Source organism: Molothrus ater, chromosome 4 (assembly GCF_012460135.2).
Source record: "Molothrus ater isolate BHLD 08-10-18 breed brown headed cowbird chromosome 4, BPBGC_Mater_1.1, whole genome shotgun sequence".
Taxonomy (NCBI): Eukaryota; Metazoa; Chordata; class Aves; order Passeriformes; family Icteridae; genus Molothrus; species Molothrus ater.
Genome location: NC_050481.2, coordinates 21,170,822 through 21,186,954, shown reverse-complemented (window position 1 = coordinate 21,186,954; position 16,133 = coordinate 21,170,822). Strand labels below are relative to the sequence as shown.

Sequence of the window (16,133 nt, the reverse complement as noted above, 5' to 3'; positions counted from 1 at the left end):
AACAAAATGAGATGACAAAGGTGGAGCTACTCTCCCTTGAGTCTGTACCTCCTAGCTCACATACTGCTGCAGTGTACAGAATAGGATGGACAAGTACAGCAACCTCTGACAGCTCAGTTCTCCCATTCCCCTAAAAGTGATGTACTGTATCAGCATTTCAATGTAACACTTTCCTTTATTTCCAGAATACACACATTAACTTGTGTGTATTCTCTAAGAATTTCTGTAGACCACAAAGTCTTTAAATGCTAAGTAAAACAGCCTATTTTGTCATAGAATAATTCTGTGAATGACAAAATGAGAGGATACAGCAAGTCTCACACTGATACATATGTTTTTACACTAAGAGGAAATCCAAACAGGTAACAGTTATACACCTTAAAAAAAAGAAACAGAACAGTATTAAACCCTTTCCAGTTCCTCTCCCACATTTACCAGAAGAAGCAGAAAACTGCAAGACCACCAACCCAGACCCCAAAACCTCAGCTGAGCTCCTCTGGGAGCCAGTCTAGGCTCTGCTTTTGTTTCTTGGCATGCAGTCAAGGCAGGCAATCCCACAGTTGGGAAATGAGAATATTTTAAAATATATTAAGCACCAACAAGTTGTATAAAGGAGTTAGGATGAGGAGGAAGGGCAACTGGTGCCCAGAACTGCTTTCATCAAGGAAAGAAACCACTGGTCTGCTGGCCCAAATTGTGTGCCAGTGGAGTATCATCAGGATCTCAAAGCAAACAGGAGAGAGAGGTGAGAAGCCAACACAGGAGACCGAGCAGAGACCTCACTGCAGTTACAACTTCCTCACAAGGGGAACCAGAGATGCAATCACAGATCTTTTCTCTGTGGTGACAGGGAAACACCTGAGGCAAAGGGCCTGATTCTGTGTTAGGGAAAGTTGATGTTGGATATTAGGAAAAGATTCCAGGTTTCCTCCTGGAAAATGTGCCTGACCTACAGTGTAGGCATTTCTAAACTGCCAAATGAATTAATCTTTGTAAGCACTGACGATTTCAGGTCTCTCCCATTATTTTGAGAACCATGTCTCCTAAGTTTTTTCTATGTGTTTTAAGCATTACTAGATCAAGTTAAGCACTTGAAATATCTACTCCAAAGAGTAAGTATTTCCAAGTGCTCTTAATAATCTTATGAGCTTATGAAATTAATTCAAATCCTCTTGAAACAAAAGAGCTTAGTCCAACTTAAAAAAAAACACATCTAGAATAAAAAAAGACATTCTCATTTATGTTTTCCTGGAATAAAACATTCGATTTACAAATCAGTAGGCTTTATTTTTAATCTCAGACTGAGTGTCTTAATATCTTCCTCAATTCTAATAATGAACAAGTGGTAACAACTTGTAGTACTTCACATTGTGTTATACAAGATACCATTACAATAAAAAGAGAATTAAAACCAAGCCAATTTCTTTAATGCTCTAACTGAATCAGCTCTCCCCATTATTCTAACCACCCTTATTAAGTGGTAGGGAAAACACTGGGTTACTGAGCTACTGGATCTTTATAAACAATTAAATCCGCACTGATACAAAACATCTGCTAAAATCTGCTGCAAACCACTTCTACTCTGGGCAAGTATTCACAATACCACATAAACATGTGGCTGCTGACAGCAGCAATCTTCATGAAAGACGAAGTCTGAATGCAAACAGGCCCATGCAGTGTTTTTTTACTGTAAAATATTTAACACAGAAAAGGAGAAGAGCCCTGTAGCAAATACTTCTGCAAAGAATTAAGCTCAGACAAAATCCAACAAGTTTAGAAAGTAATAGCTGTATGACAGATGTTCTGTGAGACGCCAAAGGCTTGGGGCAAAACGGATTTCTTTTGCAGCATACCAGTAACTCACTTTTTTCACATATCGTCCTTTCGTCTCCCCCCTTCCCTTATAACACAACACACAAAGATCACTTTGTTTTCCTTAAAATTCTGTTTAGTATCTCTTATTCTTTCATGGTAATATATTTCACACACTGAATAATAAATGTTATTGTTTTACACATATTGAAAAAGTACTGGCATACATCAGCGGGGGGGTTCAGAATGCACACTGATGAAAAACATCAATTATTCTGTAAAAAGGCCTGTGCACAGTTACTGCTTTAAAATCCAAAGCACCAATAAATTAAATCAAGACAATCTGCTGTAACAGATTGTAAGAATTCAAATTTCTTACCCGGACATTGCTCTTAGCAGGTCTGAGGTCTTGCAGTTAACTGAAACTGTATGAAATGTGAAGTCTACAAACAAGCCATGGTAAACATCTGAAAGTAACAACAGAGCGACAGTAGATAATGTACTTACCAGCAAATACTGCTTTCCCTTCCGTGGTGGATTGTGGCTTAACCTTCTGATGCTTTACCTTTCATTAATAAAACACAGCAGCTCATTCCACTAAAAATGGCTGCATTGCTTAGCTAGCAAAACCATGCTAGACACTAAGCTGCAGTAGAATAAAGGCACAAAAAAAAAAAAAAAGAGAACGACCATTTCTTGCCTGAAATTGAAAATATCCATGCTGGCTTCTTCAACCATGGAGCTACCCTGGAAGCTGCTGCTGCTGCTGCACAAGTGTCTGCAGTAAAGGTCCTGCCACATTGTTCCCTTCTGCATGGGTTTTCAGCTACAAGAGCTCAGAACAGGCTAGCAAACACCTCCTTCTCAAGTGAAAGCTCTAATTTCTCCTTCTGCAGTGAAATCAACCAACTTTCTGTGCTACAGAGTGAGTGACAGTAATGTCAGCCAATCAGCTTGAGTTTTCCAGAAAAATCACCCCTTAATTCATTCAAAATCAGGTCATATGACACTATTTGAAATGCTATTGGCTTAGAAGGAACATAGCATTTCAGCCTAATGAGGATAAGGCCACCCATCTAAGCCTCCCTAGGCTGAAGCCACCTTGACTCTAGGCAGGCTGGGGATAGGAAAGGAAGAATGCAGACCTACCAGAGCCTCCCAGCTGTTAAAGGGCCGGAGCGCTATTATCTTCTGAGCCTTTTTCTGAGAACACTGGGGAATCAGAGTCAGTTCACTCAGGGAAGCATCCTGCAGGAAGCTGAGGATTTTGGCTTTGTAGCCATCCTCCATCACTTCGTCGCCGCTGCTGTAGTCCTCATCCAGGGAGCTTCCGCCGTCTTCAGAAGCGGACTCATCCTCCGTGTGCTCTGCTTCTTTCTCAGCACTCCAAATGCTCCTTTTGCCTTTGTCCTTTTTCTGAAAGCCATTCTGCTCTTTCACAGAAGCCTTCTGCTTCGTCTTATCTTTACTCTCCTCACTCTGGGTTTTAGTGGAGGCTTCAGTCCAGTCAGCAACTTTCCTTTTGGGAGGAAATTCTATACCTATGCATGCAACACAGAAGGCAACAAGTCAATGCATACTGGTCTGGGGCTGATGAAAACACAAGTTGTTCTTCCAAGATAAAACCTACAGATCTATCATTTAATACACAAGAACTCAAAGCAGGTGATCCTAAGAGAACAGAAAAGCAAATCTGTATAAAATATACAAATAGCTCTAACTGTGAGTACAAGATAAAGCTCATTTGTAGAATGGTCAAATAGCAGAAGGTTTTAAGTAGCTTTAAGTAGTTTTAAGTAGCTTAAGTAGTTTTAAGATGATCAACCTAATGTAATATTTGTGAGGTGCAGCAGCTCTGAATCAGAGCTTAACAGTGAAGAACTCTTATGTATCCTTAAAATGAGATATTAGTCCCACTGCACCTGACTGCAGAGATATTAATTCTGCTGACTTGAGAAAACAAGCTTTCTTTCACCAAGAAAATGATACATTTTTTCCATTTTAATGCACTCTGGTATGGTATTTGGGGTGGGACAATGAAAACATGCAAAAAAACCTCAAATAATGAGGCATCTCCAACCAAAATAACTCAGCTGCCTTAAAATAAGACAGAAGGTATTTAACCGATCACAAGAAAGTAAATTTTCAGAAGTGCTCTGTAAGGGTTTTGATTCCTTCATTGCAAGAGAGCACTTGCAGCACAGAAGTTTCTCTTCTCTCCAATCCCAGCTTGCTGCTGGCTGACTCCAACCCTGACATCGGCCTTCTCAGAAGCAGCAGCAAGGACACAACTTCCTGAGCACTGCTAGCTCTCTTAACTTCAATCCAGTTAAGATCACTACCCTGTCCCAAGAACACTTAAATAGCTGATACAGCAAAACATGTACATATCTGACAGCTGTGTAACACACTGCAAAGTAATCAACTCATTAAATAGGACTTAAGTTATAACTTGCAGATTTACTTGGAATCACTGGGTTTGCTCCCTACCACATTTAAAGTAGTGGGATTTACAGATGGGTTGCATAATTCAAGGCCTGCTTCTAGGATGTTCCTCTCCTAGAATACATTTTAAAATTGACAAAATAGCATATATTACTTGTTACCTATGTAGTTATTTGCAATGACTGGTTTGGAAACCAGTAATTTACAAATCGTGTAGTTAAAAAACAGAGTTTTCTTTTTTTTTAAACAAGTAGAAAGGGAGCAGGTATCAGCTTTCACATGTACCAAAATATATTTTAAGAGATAACCATAGGTAATTACAACTTTTTATACGTATCTGTATTAGCAAGACAAAGATATTTATCCCTAGCTAGAGAGCAAAAATAAGAATACAGAAAAATTGAGCCTCCTTCTTTTATCCTCCCTGTAACAATAATTTCAAGTATAAATGTAAGTTTCTAGGCATGGTGCTGTCAGGACTGTCATTGCTGAGCATTCAAAAATATTTGCATCACAAGTCTGTTTTGTGTTTGGATAAAATGAATTATAAATGTGTCTTTACCCTCCTCGTCGTCTGCAAATATTTTCAGGGCCTCCAGTGCATCATGAAACACCCAGTTATGTTCCTCAAGTACCTCTCTCAGCTCCTAGCAAAAAATAAGACATTTTGCATTGTGGTGAGATAAGCACAAGCTGAATTTCTGTGCCTAGTAACATCAGGCAAGGAAAACCCTGGTAAATCATTTGATTCAAAATAAAAGGAAATCAAAATAAGAAAACCCTTCAGCTTCTTTGTACACTCAGTTTAGGCAGAGCTGCACTCCACTTTTCAAAAGTGTAAGAACCCACATGAACAAGCTTGGCTTCCAACAATTTCAAGCACAGTACTGAAAGGGCTCAAATAGTTGCTGAGGACCATCAGGTACTGAAGTAATACAAAGTGCTAAATATAGTTAGCAGTCTGGGGGAGAAGAATGAGAGAGAGATGGATCATTTCCTCTTGCATTTTTACAGTAAGTCATCAAATTTGACTATGCTAGGCTTGTCACAGGGGCAGAAATGTAGGAGGAGAAGGTCCCTGTAGTCCTAAACACATCCCATAGCTCTCACCTCAGGACAAGTTATATTGTAAAAGCAGGAACAGTAAAAGCCTTCCTATCCTGGGCTCTTCCTGGAAGTGCTGTTGTAAAAGAACTGTTTCATACGGACTATCAGCAGCTGCAGTTTTCTTAAGAACTCAAAACCTGATGTGCTATAGGGAGACATCAGCTCACCTCCTTATCCAATCCAGGAAATGTACTTTGCAACTTCTTCACAAGCATCTCTTGCCTCTCCCATTGTCTTTTGGGTTCTGAGTCATCCAGCTATGTCAAAGAAAGTACCTATTAGGTTTAATATTAATTACAACTACAGAAACAGAAGAAAACCTCATCAGCATTGTTTATCCTTAAAGAGCTACTCTAAATGACAAAAGCACTCAAAACAAATTCAAGCTTAAGTGATTCCTAGTCAATGATCAAAGACCAAAACTTTCACGAACATGGAAAATGTCTTCAGTCATGAAAGCTGGGACTCTTTACTTGATAAGCATACACAGCGCAAAGTTATGTACCAAAACATAAATAATATAGAACTGTCTAGTTTATTTTGCTTTAAAATCAAAAGTTATTAGCAATTCTGGATGATATTTAAGGCAGAAGATGTCAGGGTTGGTGATCAGATTAGCTTACTAAGCATGTGGTGTTTAACCCACCACAGCCTACAAACATGTCAAATGGTGTGTTTATATTAAGATTTATGGGTAAAAAATTCCACAAACATTATATGGAGTCAGCATCATGGAGTCACTCAAAAACTGGTAAAACTTTTCATCAACAACAGCTTCACTAACAGCTACTACCAGCCTGCAAAATGGAAGTTTACAAGTGCCAAAACTTCCACGGGCCACAAGCTGCTCTGCTGTGTATTCACAACAAAGAACAACACCAGTTCCTTCCTAGAGCTCTGATTGCAAAGTGGTTACAGAGCTACTTGTCTACAGCAGATACCAACATTTACTTGGCTGAAGGAGCACAAACCACATCACCCAGAGGCACTCTGAGTAACAGAGGACATTATTCCTTTCCTCAGTGAGTGTTTGTGTCACTAAGAGAGCAGCTACAGTCCACAGAAGAGCTGCCCAAGTACACTCTGGTCTTAGGAACCACAAGGAAAAGCAAAACTGAGAAAAAAACTGTGCAAATTCTCACTGTAGTTCTCTAGAATGAGTTCCAAAAATCCATATTCCATATTTGGTTTTTTCTAAACCTTCCCCCTTTAATTGTAATGAAACTGTTAAGGAACAGAAATCAAGTTCATATATAAAACCAGGTCCAGTGGAGCATTGTTTGCTAGGCTGGCTGGTTAATAATTAACTAAAGGCTCCTTTCATACCCAAATCCAGGGGATTGGTGAGGAGGAACAAACCCAGTTCACATCTCTCTTTCAGGAGGAAGGAATTACAAATGAGTTGTAATATTTTTGCTTTAATAGAAAACCATGTTTTCTTTAATTGGCTCTGTCTGAGGACAACAGTAGCCTAAATTTCAACGCAGTCATCCTCCCTCATCCAGCCTCCAGTATTTATGTATAATTCCCTTTCTCTATGTAAGTGGCTTTCAAGGATGTCTCCTGGGATGCCTAGGAGATGGCCTCATGACAGCACTGCAGGATGTGCAAAGCTGCCAAACACCATCCTGAATGCACCAGGATGATGACATAGCTCCCATTTATTAGCAGAGGTCAAAGCAGTCATTCCTTTAAATGCAACCAACTCATTGTTTTTAAAGATTTCCCCAAGTCATAGTTTCAAATATATAAGCAACATCTATAACAAAGAATAGCAGTAGATCTAGCAAAATATGTTAACTTCATGTGCTTGAGGAAATACAAGGAATGACCCGAGGAGGAAAAGTGATCCAGAGCCTGTAATTCCCACTGCTGCTCACAAAAACTGAATGGTGCTCAGAGCCTCCCACACTGCTACCTGCCATCAACTACTACTTGGACCAAAAGCAGTGAACTGGCTGGTGTGATACAAAGCCACAAGCACTAAAACACAAAGCAGGTCATTCCATTCAGAATGTCAACAATAAAAGAAATACAAAAATCTCATCCAGATGGCAAGATCTAATTTGACTTAATTTTCTGATAAAACACACCACTGTCACTGACCAAGTCAGGTAATTCCATTTATTTTACAATGCACAAAGAGAAAAGCACAGTACTTACATAACTGACTTTTGACTTTTTTGCAACTCGCTCATTTTTGGCTTTGCAATTTGTGGGAGAATCTCTTTGTTTCCTTTTACCAGAGGCAGCTTCAAAAAGAATTGAGATGAAAAAAAAATTAGTTCCTTTCCTTAAGTTCACTCCAAAACAGCAGGATATTTCACTTACTACAACAATGCAGTAACTACTTGTTACCCACACAATGTTTAGCAGTCTCCATGAGATTCCTACTACAGAGCACGGATACATTGAAACTTGAAGCAAAGCAGCTGCTTGAAGGTACATGTTTTATTTACCTCTAAGTTATCTTCAGCAGTCTGGCAATTAATCAAGTCATTACCTCTCATATACAACAACTGGAATAGCACTTTCTTCTTCTTTTTTTAATAGTTACCATATGTTATTACACACAAGTTGCATAAAGGTGTATCTGTGTCTGGTTTTATTCAAGCTGGTATTTCTTCCAGGCTGAAGCCCATCTGTGTGTTGGAATATGTACATCACTGCCAATCTGGAATCACTGGTGACTGATTTCTGGCTCAGGTGCACACCAGAGCAGTTACCAAATGCTTTTCAACATTAAATCTAGACATCTCAAAGAAAACTATGCATATTAAGTCTGTGATAACCTTATCACTTACAGACAGTCCACATGAGCCATAACTTTCTGACTGTCTTTGGGCCCTGGTGATTATCAAGAGATTATCATCTCAGCATTAAGGCCTGCCCAGCCAGGTGCACTTCCAGACTGCTGCTGTGCCTGGCTCATGAAGGCAAGAAGACATTACCAGAATTTCTGCACACCAGCTTGGCTTGAAGCAGCACTACCAGAGCAAATTATGGCAAAAATTCCTAGTCCATGATCTGAAATACTACTGAAGTTAAATCTTCTCTGGAACAGCAAGTGCCTGCAGAGCTGGCGTGTCTGATACCAGCATCTCCCTCCCAGCCTGCCCTGGGAGACCAGTGAAAAAGAACACCCACACACTCATATAAAGCACATCTGCTTTCCAATCCAGAAGACTGTCTGGTTGATGAAAATAGTTTTAACTCTGGAACATTAAATAGCCAAATCTTCGTACAAGAAGATACTTTGTGTGGAAATACTTCCAAATAAATTTTCTACTATAGTCATTCACTCCGACATCAAAGAAGTGGCATAATAATATTGAAAAAAACAAATTATTAAAACATCCCAAAGAAAAGCAAAGTACTAGCAACTTTTCCTTAAAGTTAGCATCTAGTAAGAGATACCAGAAAACACTGTTAAGATTTTTTTCAAAGTCTACGTATTTATATATACTTAGATAAAAATATCATAGAACCATATATTTGGGTCGGAAGGGACATTAAAGATCACTTAGTTCCACACCCCTGCTCTAGTCAGGGACATCTTCCACTAGATCAGGTTGCTCAGACTCCCATCCAACCTGGCCTTGAACACTTCCAAAGATGAGGCATAATTTAAATAATTTAAACAATATTGCCAGGAAAATGCCTGCTACTAGCTTAAGTCTGAGGAATGTGTGGTTGTCTTGATGCCCAAACTAGGAGCTGTCAGGTTGCTGCTGAGCCAAGCACTAGAAGTCATTGGAGGCCTTGTGCTATTATTTCTTAAGCTCAATTAAGATTGTATTCAGGATGGATAATTCTGAATGTGAACAGTGACCCTGCAAACCCCTTTGCCCTAAAAAAATACATGGGCTGGATATAAGAGTATTTCAAAGATTTTCCTGCTTTTGGGTCATGGTCTGTGCACTCCAATAGCCTTTGAAGGAAGCCCCATCATGAGCAACTTTAGAGGCAATTGAACTGAAACAAAGGATCTGGAAAGCCATGGTCTCAGGAACCTATAAACAGAATTATTTCAAAATCAACCTGTGGTCTTTGGAAACCCACATTTGCAAATGACAAAAAAAAATGCCAACTTTCTGAAGACACCCACTTTGCAAAGTGCACTTAACTTCTCCTTCCTTTGCTAAGGGAGTATATGGCTGAAGGGATAAAGAAACTCTTACTGATAGGAATCATCCTCAGGGTGCAGGCACAGCCTTCCAGAGGAATCCTTGCTCTCCCCATAAATTTTGTAACTAATGAGCAATGAAAAAAGCAGCTCCAAGGTCTCAGACTTTAGAGGAGCATCTGTCATTATTTCCCCTGTTACTTGCTACTACCTCTAACAAAAAAAAAATCTCTTGTATTACTGTGACTTCCCTCATTATGATAAAAGAAAACTACTTTCTGACTGCTCAAAAAGTAGTGAATACCAGACAGATTTACATCAGGCTTCAGCTCAGAAGCACATCCCCCACTTTTGAGGTTCTCAAGAAAACAACACCAGAAACAAATCACAAGCAACAAGTATTACTACAACTTCACATCTTAGACACATGTTTTCAATGTGTCATATCTAATCTTCATACCTTTAAAAAATCTGCACCGTTTCTTGTTTTAGCTCTACACAACTATTGAATTCAAGCTATAAAGACAAGCTTTTTGTCATTTTGACAGGACAGAAAAATTCAAGGATATTGTGGTCCATTTTTTTCACAAAGCCATGCTTAGCAAAATTGTATCTTGCCTTGACCTCTCACACAGCCAACATTTCACAACAAGTAAAGCATATCTGAAATTGACACAGTTAAAGCAGATGTTCAGTAATGTCTCCATATTTAAAAAATGTGTCCAAAATGAGGTGATTTATACCATCACTGTCAGGCATGCTTACTGCTAACTAAATATTTTATACAACAGCTGTGATTAGTGAGAATTTTGCTGCCAAGAAGATTTTTCTGCGGCTCATACTTAAAGGACATGGAACAACATTCTTAAATCAAGACAAAAATGGCCAAAAGGCAGGGCCTACGTACCAGAAATCAAAGGGATTTAGTTCAAACACTGTGAACTGCAACAAAGTTTAAGGATATATAGGAGCTTAAATTGCCCTAATATTTATCAAAACCCTCAAAAAGTAATCAGTCTTCCAGGAACAGCAACACTCAGTGTATTTCTCAAAACATGCCAGCCTTGTTTCCTATTGCCAGTACCCAAGAATTTCCATCTATAGAATCTGACCATGCACACAACGATTAACTCAAAATGGTTTCGAGTTTATACTTGGTTGGTTAAAAAAACCCCATCAAACAACACAAAACACAAAAGAATCCCTTCACTCAAAGTAGCCTAGATGTTCTTAAAACTTTTTAGAAATTGTTAAAAATCTTTTTTATATGAAAATAAGAAAATGAAAATACAGTAAGTACAAAGGGGAAATTAAAAAAGCAAAAAATTTTGTACTCTAAAAGCAGGAGTCCAACAGTTCTCCCTCAGCCTACACCCCCTCCTACACATACTGCTCCAAATCCATAGGATCCTCCATGAAAAGATGCATGAACTACTATCAAGAGTGATCAGAAATAGTTTTTTCCATCATTTCCATGAAGATCCCTCAGGAAAACCTTGGACAGCTGAACTCTAAATAGATGGTTGATCTGCTTTCTATAATATCAGAATTCCACTCTTCCCTGACCAATTCCAACAAATCAAAAATACAAGACAAGACTTAACCCTGGACTTGGGTGATGTGAACCCAAAGCCCAAGAATTATGACCCTTTAACACATCTAACACTTACAACACACTCCCACAAAATGGGTTGGGCTTTTTGTCTAGTTTTGTTTCTTTGTTTTGGTAACAGTATGAGACTGCATAAATTGAGGTGCAGAACAGACACCCCCAAAGAAGCTCTGAGGGTTCAAAAGCATGGTTTGGGTAATGTTTTGCTAGGGAACAGGGGGATCTGTCTAATGTTTAAGACTAACATTTCTTATTCAGAATTACAAGCAGGTCTTGAAAACAACCAGAAGAAGAAACTGCAATGGACCTTGATACAAACAATATCTACTAATTAGTAACTACATATCCAGTGTATTTTTTCCATACTACCAGACTGCTCACCTAGAACATTTAGAATTACTTCTGCTAACCCCTTACCATTTGCCTCAAGTTCTGGACAAAGAAGGAACCAGCAAGAAGAGAATCACTTAAAAACCCACAAGCAAAGCAATCCTGAGCTTCACAGAAAAAATTCTCCTTTCTGGTTTTATTTACAGATTTTGGTCCACATTCTCTTCTCATCATTCTCCCTGCAAAACCTGTAATTTCAGTTTTGTGTTATTACAATAAACATACAATACTGTAACTTTTAGCAGAAGCTTTACCACTTTCTAAACACTTGCCAACCAATTTCACTGAATTAGCTACAGTTCCTAAAGTTTGGGTTTTGTTTTTGTTTTTTGGGGTTTTTTTGTTAAACATACCTTTGTCATTGAGCTTCAAACCAGCAGCTACTGCTTCATCCATTGTGCATGCTGATTCTATCAGCTGCAAAACAAAAAAAAAAAAGACAACTGCTAAGTGGAGAAATTTAATCCAGTTAGTTGAACAGAGGATGACAATGCTGGATCAGCTGTGGCTGAACAACACTTTTACACAAACCCCCCCGCCAATATATATGTATTATAAAAATCCAAGAGCAAAACCAAGAAGTATCAAATTAACATTTTGAATATAATGTCACTTATTATCACTTTCTTCCCTACTTCACAAACATACTCTGCATATTTACCTAGAAGCTTTTTTACAAAGACTATTCAATGTTACTATCACAAAACAAGATAATAAAACCCTCTAATTTATTAACTCATAAAGTATCTGAATACTATTGTGATGCATTGGTCCACTTCGTGTAAGTACATGCATGAAATGTATAATGTGTCTCAAGGTTTATCAATACATCCTTGCAGTCCTAGATTGTTTCTCCATCCACATGTAATCTCAACATAGATCTGTTTCACAAACTGCATGTTGAGACTTTCAGAAGGCTTTCTGCAGGTGAGGTAACAGCAACGAAAGCAAAAGGCTTAAATGTTAAGAATATGAAAAAAAAACCAACAAAAAATGAAGTTATGAGGAATCCTGATTCCCAAGTATCAGTTCACATTTGGAAACAGCATCTTACAATTTTGCTACATTGGCACAATTTCCCTTTCAAAAGAGTGGTGATTTTTTTTTCCTTAATAGCATTGCTCAGTTGTGTCAAGTTTGTCAGGGCAGCCTGCTCCACGATCCTTCATGAAGGAACAACAGATTTGCCTGATAGTCCTCTGCCCTCCTTAAAAATGTTGCAGCTATGCAACTGCACAAAAAAATCTGCACAGCCTCCATTTTCTACAAAGTTCTGCTGATACGGGAGCTATCTTGCATTCTCCTGAAAACAAACACCATCAGCCTCACATGCTGCTCAGTAGCTAAGTCACAAAACAGCAGTGAGACACACCACATAGCATTTCTAGCAAGTTACTAAGCTACAATGAACTTTCATCAGTCTTTGAATCAGATAAATTCTATGCAGCCAAAAACTGCAAAAGATAAATTCTGGACATGCACAACAGATTTTAATTCTAATGTTCAGGAGAAAAATTCAGAAACTCCTACTTAAAAACCTTTTGCTCTTCCCAAAATAAAAAAGTCCATCCATAAAGCTTGATTCACTTGGAAACAAAATACCCAGCAAGGAGCATCAGTAAAATGTCTGTATTTCTTCAATGCCATTTCAACCAGAAAACTTTACAGACTAATTTAAACACATTTAGCTTTATAAATAAAAGCTAGTGAAAGCCTTGTATGGTACTAAAGATATTTTACTGTAATGAGCTACCATATCTCACTTGCAAGGAGTTACCTGTAGATTTGCATTGTACACTGGACAATGGCCAAGAGTTCCCACATCAGCTTAATCAGAATACATTACACTAAGTTCAAACCTACCCTTTGCCTCACTAGAAGTACTGAAATCTTTGCATGTTAAATGCCATAAATACAAGCTTGCACAGTCTTTCATCTACTGGAAGATGGCAGTGATTCCACTCCTTCTGCATTTCATCAGCTAACTCATTCCAACAACAGCAGTTACCAACAGTTATCAACTGAGACAGCCATAATTAAGCTTGAACAACACAACAAAGAAGTACTTGAAAAATCTTCTATACACTGGAGTTGACTGTTGTTGAACTTACCTAAAGTTGTTTATTTGATGTGTGTCTCTATATATTCATTTTTATAGATATTCAAGTTCCCATGCATGTGGAAACATTACATAGCTGTACTTCCTCTATAACATTACTTCTACCCTTTTGCTATTAAAAAAACCCAATAATTAAGAGCTGCATTTTGTTTGCATGGCAAGGCTTGACAGCAGCAGGGGCTACACAGGTGGCTTCTGTGAGAAGCCACCAGAAGCTTCTCTCACATCCAAAAGAGCCAGTGGCAGTCAGCTCCAGGACAGTCCTGCTGCTGGCCAAGGCCAAGCCCATCAGTGACAGTGGCAGCACCAGTAGATAACAGCTTAAGAAGGAAAGGGGGGTAGGGAAATGGGAAGGATCAACACACCTGCAGCAGGAGAGAGGAAAGAGAATTCATGAGAGAGAAATGGCCCTGCAGATACCAAGGTCAGTAAAGGAGGGGCTGGAGGAGCAGAGATTCCCCTGCAGCCAGTGGTGATACCCATGGTGAGGCAGCTGTGTCCCTGCAGGCCAAGGTGGAGCAGAGATCCACCTGCAGCCCATGGAGAACAGCTCAGCAGAGCAGGTGCATGTCCAAAGGATGCTGTGACTACATGGGAAGCCCCCCTGAAAGCAGGCTCCCAGCAGGACCCATGGAGAGAAGGGCCCATGCTGGAGCAGGTTTGCTGGCAGGACTGGTGACCCTGTGGAAGGGACCCACAAGGGAGCAGCTTGTTCCTGAAGGACCGCATGCCATGGAAAGGGATCCAATCTGGAGCAAGGGAAGGGTGTCATGAGTCCTCCTGATGAGGAGGGCTGATGAACTGACTGCAGCCCCCATATCCCATTCCCAGGCACCACTGGTGTGAGGGGGAAGGAGGTAGAGAAAATCACAAATACAGTTAAACCGCAAAATAAGGGAGGGGTGGGGGGAAGGTGTTTTAAGATTTGTGTTTATTTCTCATTACCCTACTCTGATCTGGTTGGTAACAAATTAAATCTTTTCCACAAGTTGAGTCTGTTTTGCCCATGACAGTAACTGGTGAATAGTCTCTCCATGTCTTTATCATGATCCATGAGTCTTTCATTCTATTGTCTTCCCTGTCCAGCTGAGAAGCAAAGTGACAGAGCAGCTTTAGTGGGTACCTAGCATTCAGATAACATTAACTCACCACAAGACTGTACCCTGTACTGAAGTCAGAAGCTTAGAAAAACTACCTATAAAATCCTATAAAATAATCATCAAATAAATCAAAGAACTGAGCATTATTACTTTTAATAATTCTTGGTCACTTCTTTGGGGAAAACGTTCCTTCATTGTTTGCAGCTTTGAGTCCCTGGTATCCTTCTCTACATGCTCCTTCACAGCTGGCTGCTGCTGCCCACCATTTACAAGTGCCTGCTGGGCCATTTCCTCTTCAGGCCAGTCATCATCATCAGATGGTTCAGAGCTACAATGTACAGGGGAAGAAAAAAGTAATTAAAATTTATTTTTGCTTATGAATGTTTTACTCTACCAGAACATTACTAACCCACCAGGATTGCACAAAATGCACTGAGATGCATTCAGTAACACTGAATCAACTTGTATGCAAAGGGATACCTCTACTCAGGACAAAGTCAGGCATATATCAAGTACAGCGTCCTCTTTGCACTAAACAATTTCAACTTGGTAAAGGAAAGAAGAAGGGACCAGCAAAATACCATCACTTACCCTCAAATTATCAAAGGTTATTGATAATTTAATAACAACCACCTTAATACAGTTTAGCTACTTGAACAGTTTGAGCTACCTGAATTACATCAGACTACCCCAAGTTTACTTTAAACAGCCTTGCTAGTGTTTATTTGCCCAACAGACAAACAGATGTGGATTAGGTTCTTTGTAAACACTTTCCAGGTGCAGTATTAACTCTGTCCTAGCCCTTGGCTCACTGAGAAAGAAAACTCAAAGCTCCTTGTGTAGCATCTTAAATGTATAAATGTGGCAGGAGTCTTTATCAAAAAAAGACAGTGTTCTGAATTTACTGAAATACTGATTATTAACACTAATTTGCAGGAGAAGCAACCCCCATGTATCTTCCAGGATATTCAGTTGCATAGGTAAGACTGAACCCAAGCATGGGTCTCCCATCCTCCTTCCTCCCATAGACACAAAAATCTCCTTTTGGGAGGCAAAATTAATTGAATCATATGGAATTTGCCATTTAATAGGGATTTCACCATCAGAAAGGCTTGCCTTCAGCTCTCTCTGCATATAGGTAAAAGACTAAAAATAAACCTGGTTTTCCTCACTATATCTTTCTTTAGCAGTTGCAACAGGCAGATTACATTAGAATTCTGGAAAAAAAAATTGATGTGTGTCACTTACATAAAAGATATACACAGGTAACTGCTCATCAAATAATTATCTCCTCACTTTTCAAAAGGCATGCACAGCTACTAGGACTCTCTGGTTGTGCCTCTTAAGAGTAAGGAAGTAACAAGAGAGAATCCAAATTATTCTTCAGTCCACCAAGGCACTGAGTTGTAAGCCTCAAAAATT

At 39.2% G+C, this 16,133-nt stretch overlaps 1 protein-coding gene across 2 annotated transcripts in view; it reads right to left on the bottom strand.

The window, feature by feature from the left end:
- The window catches only part of SMARCAD1 (SWI/SNF-related, matrix-associated actin-dependent regulator of chromatin, subfamily a, containing DEAD/H box 1), a 40,482-nt gene that overhangs the window by 14,805 nt on the left and 9,544 nt on the right, over nt 1-16,133 (bottom strand). For both annotated transcript variants that reach the window (XM_036382575.2, XM_036382576.2), the window contains exons 4-9: nt 14,862-15,039; nt 11,846-11,909; nt 7,528-7,616; nt 5,532-5,621; nt 4,820-4,904; nt 2,962-3,353 (exon numbers count right to left, since the gene is read on the bottom strand). In XM_036382575.2, coding sequence (XP_036238468.1) covers nt 2,962-3,353; nt 4,820-4,904; nt 5,532-5,621; nt 7,528-7,616; nt 11,846-11,909; nt 14,862-15,039 — 898 coding nt within the window. The remainder of the gene's footprint in view (nt 1-2,961; nt 3,354-4,819; nt 4,905-5,531; nt 5,622-7,527; nt 7,617-11,845; nt 11,910-14,861; nt 15,040-16,133) is intronic.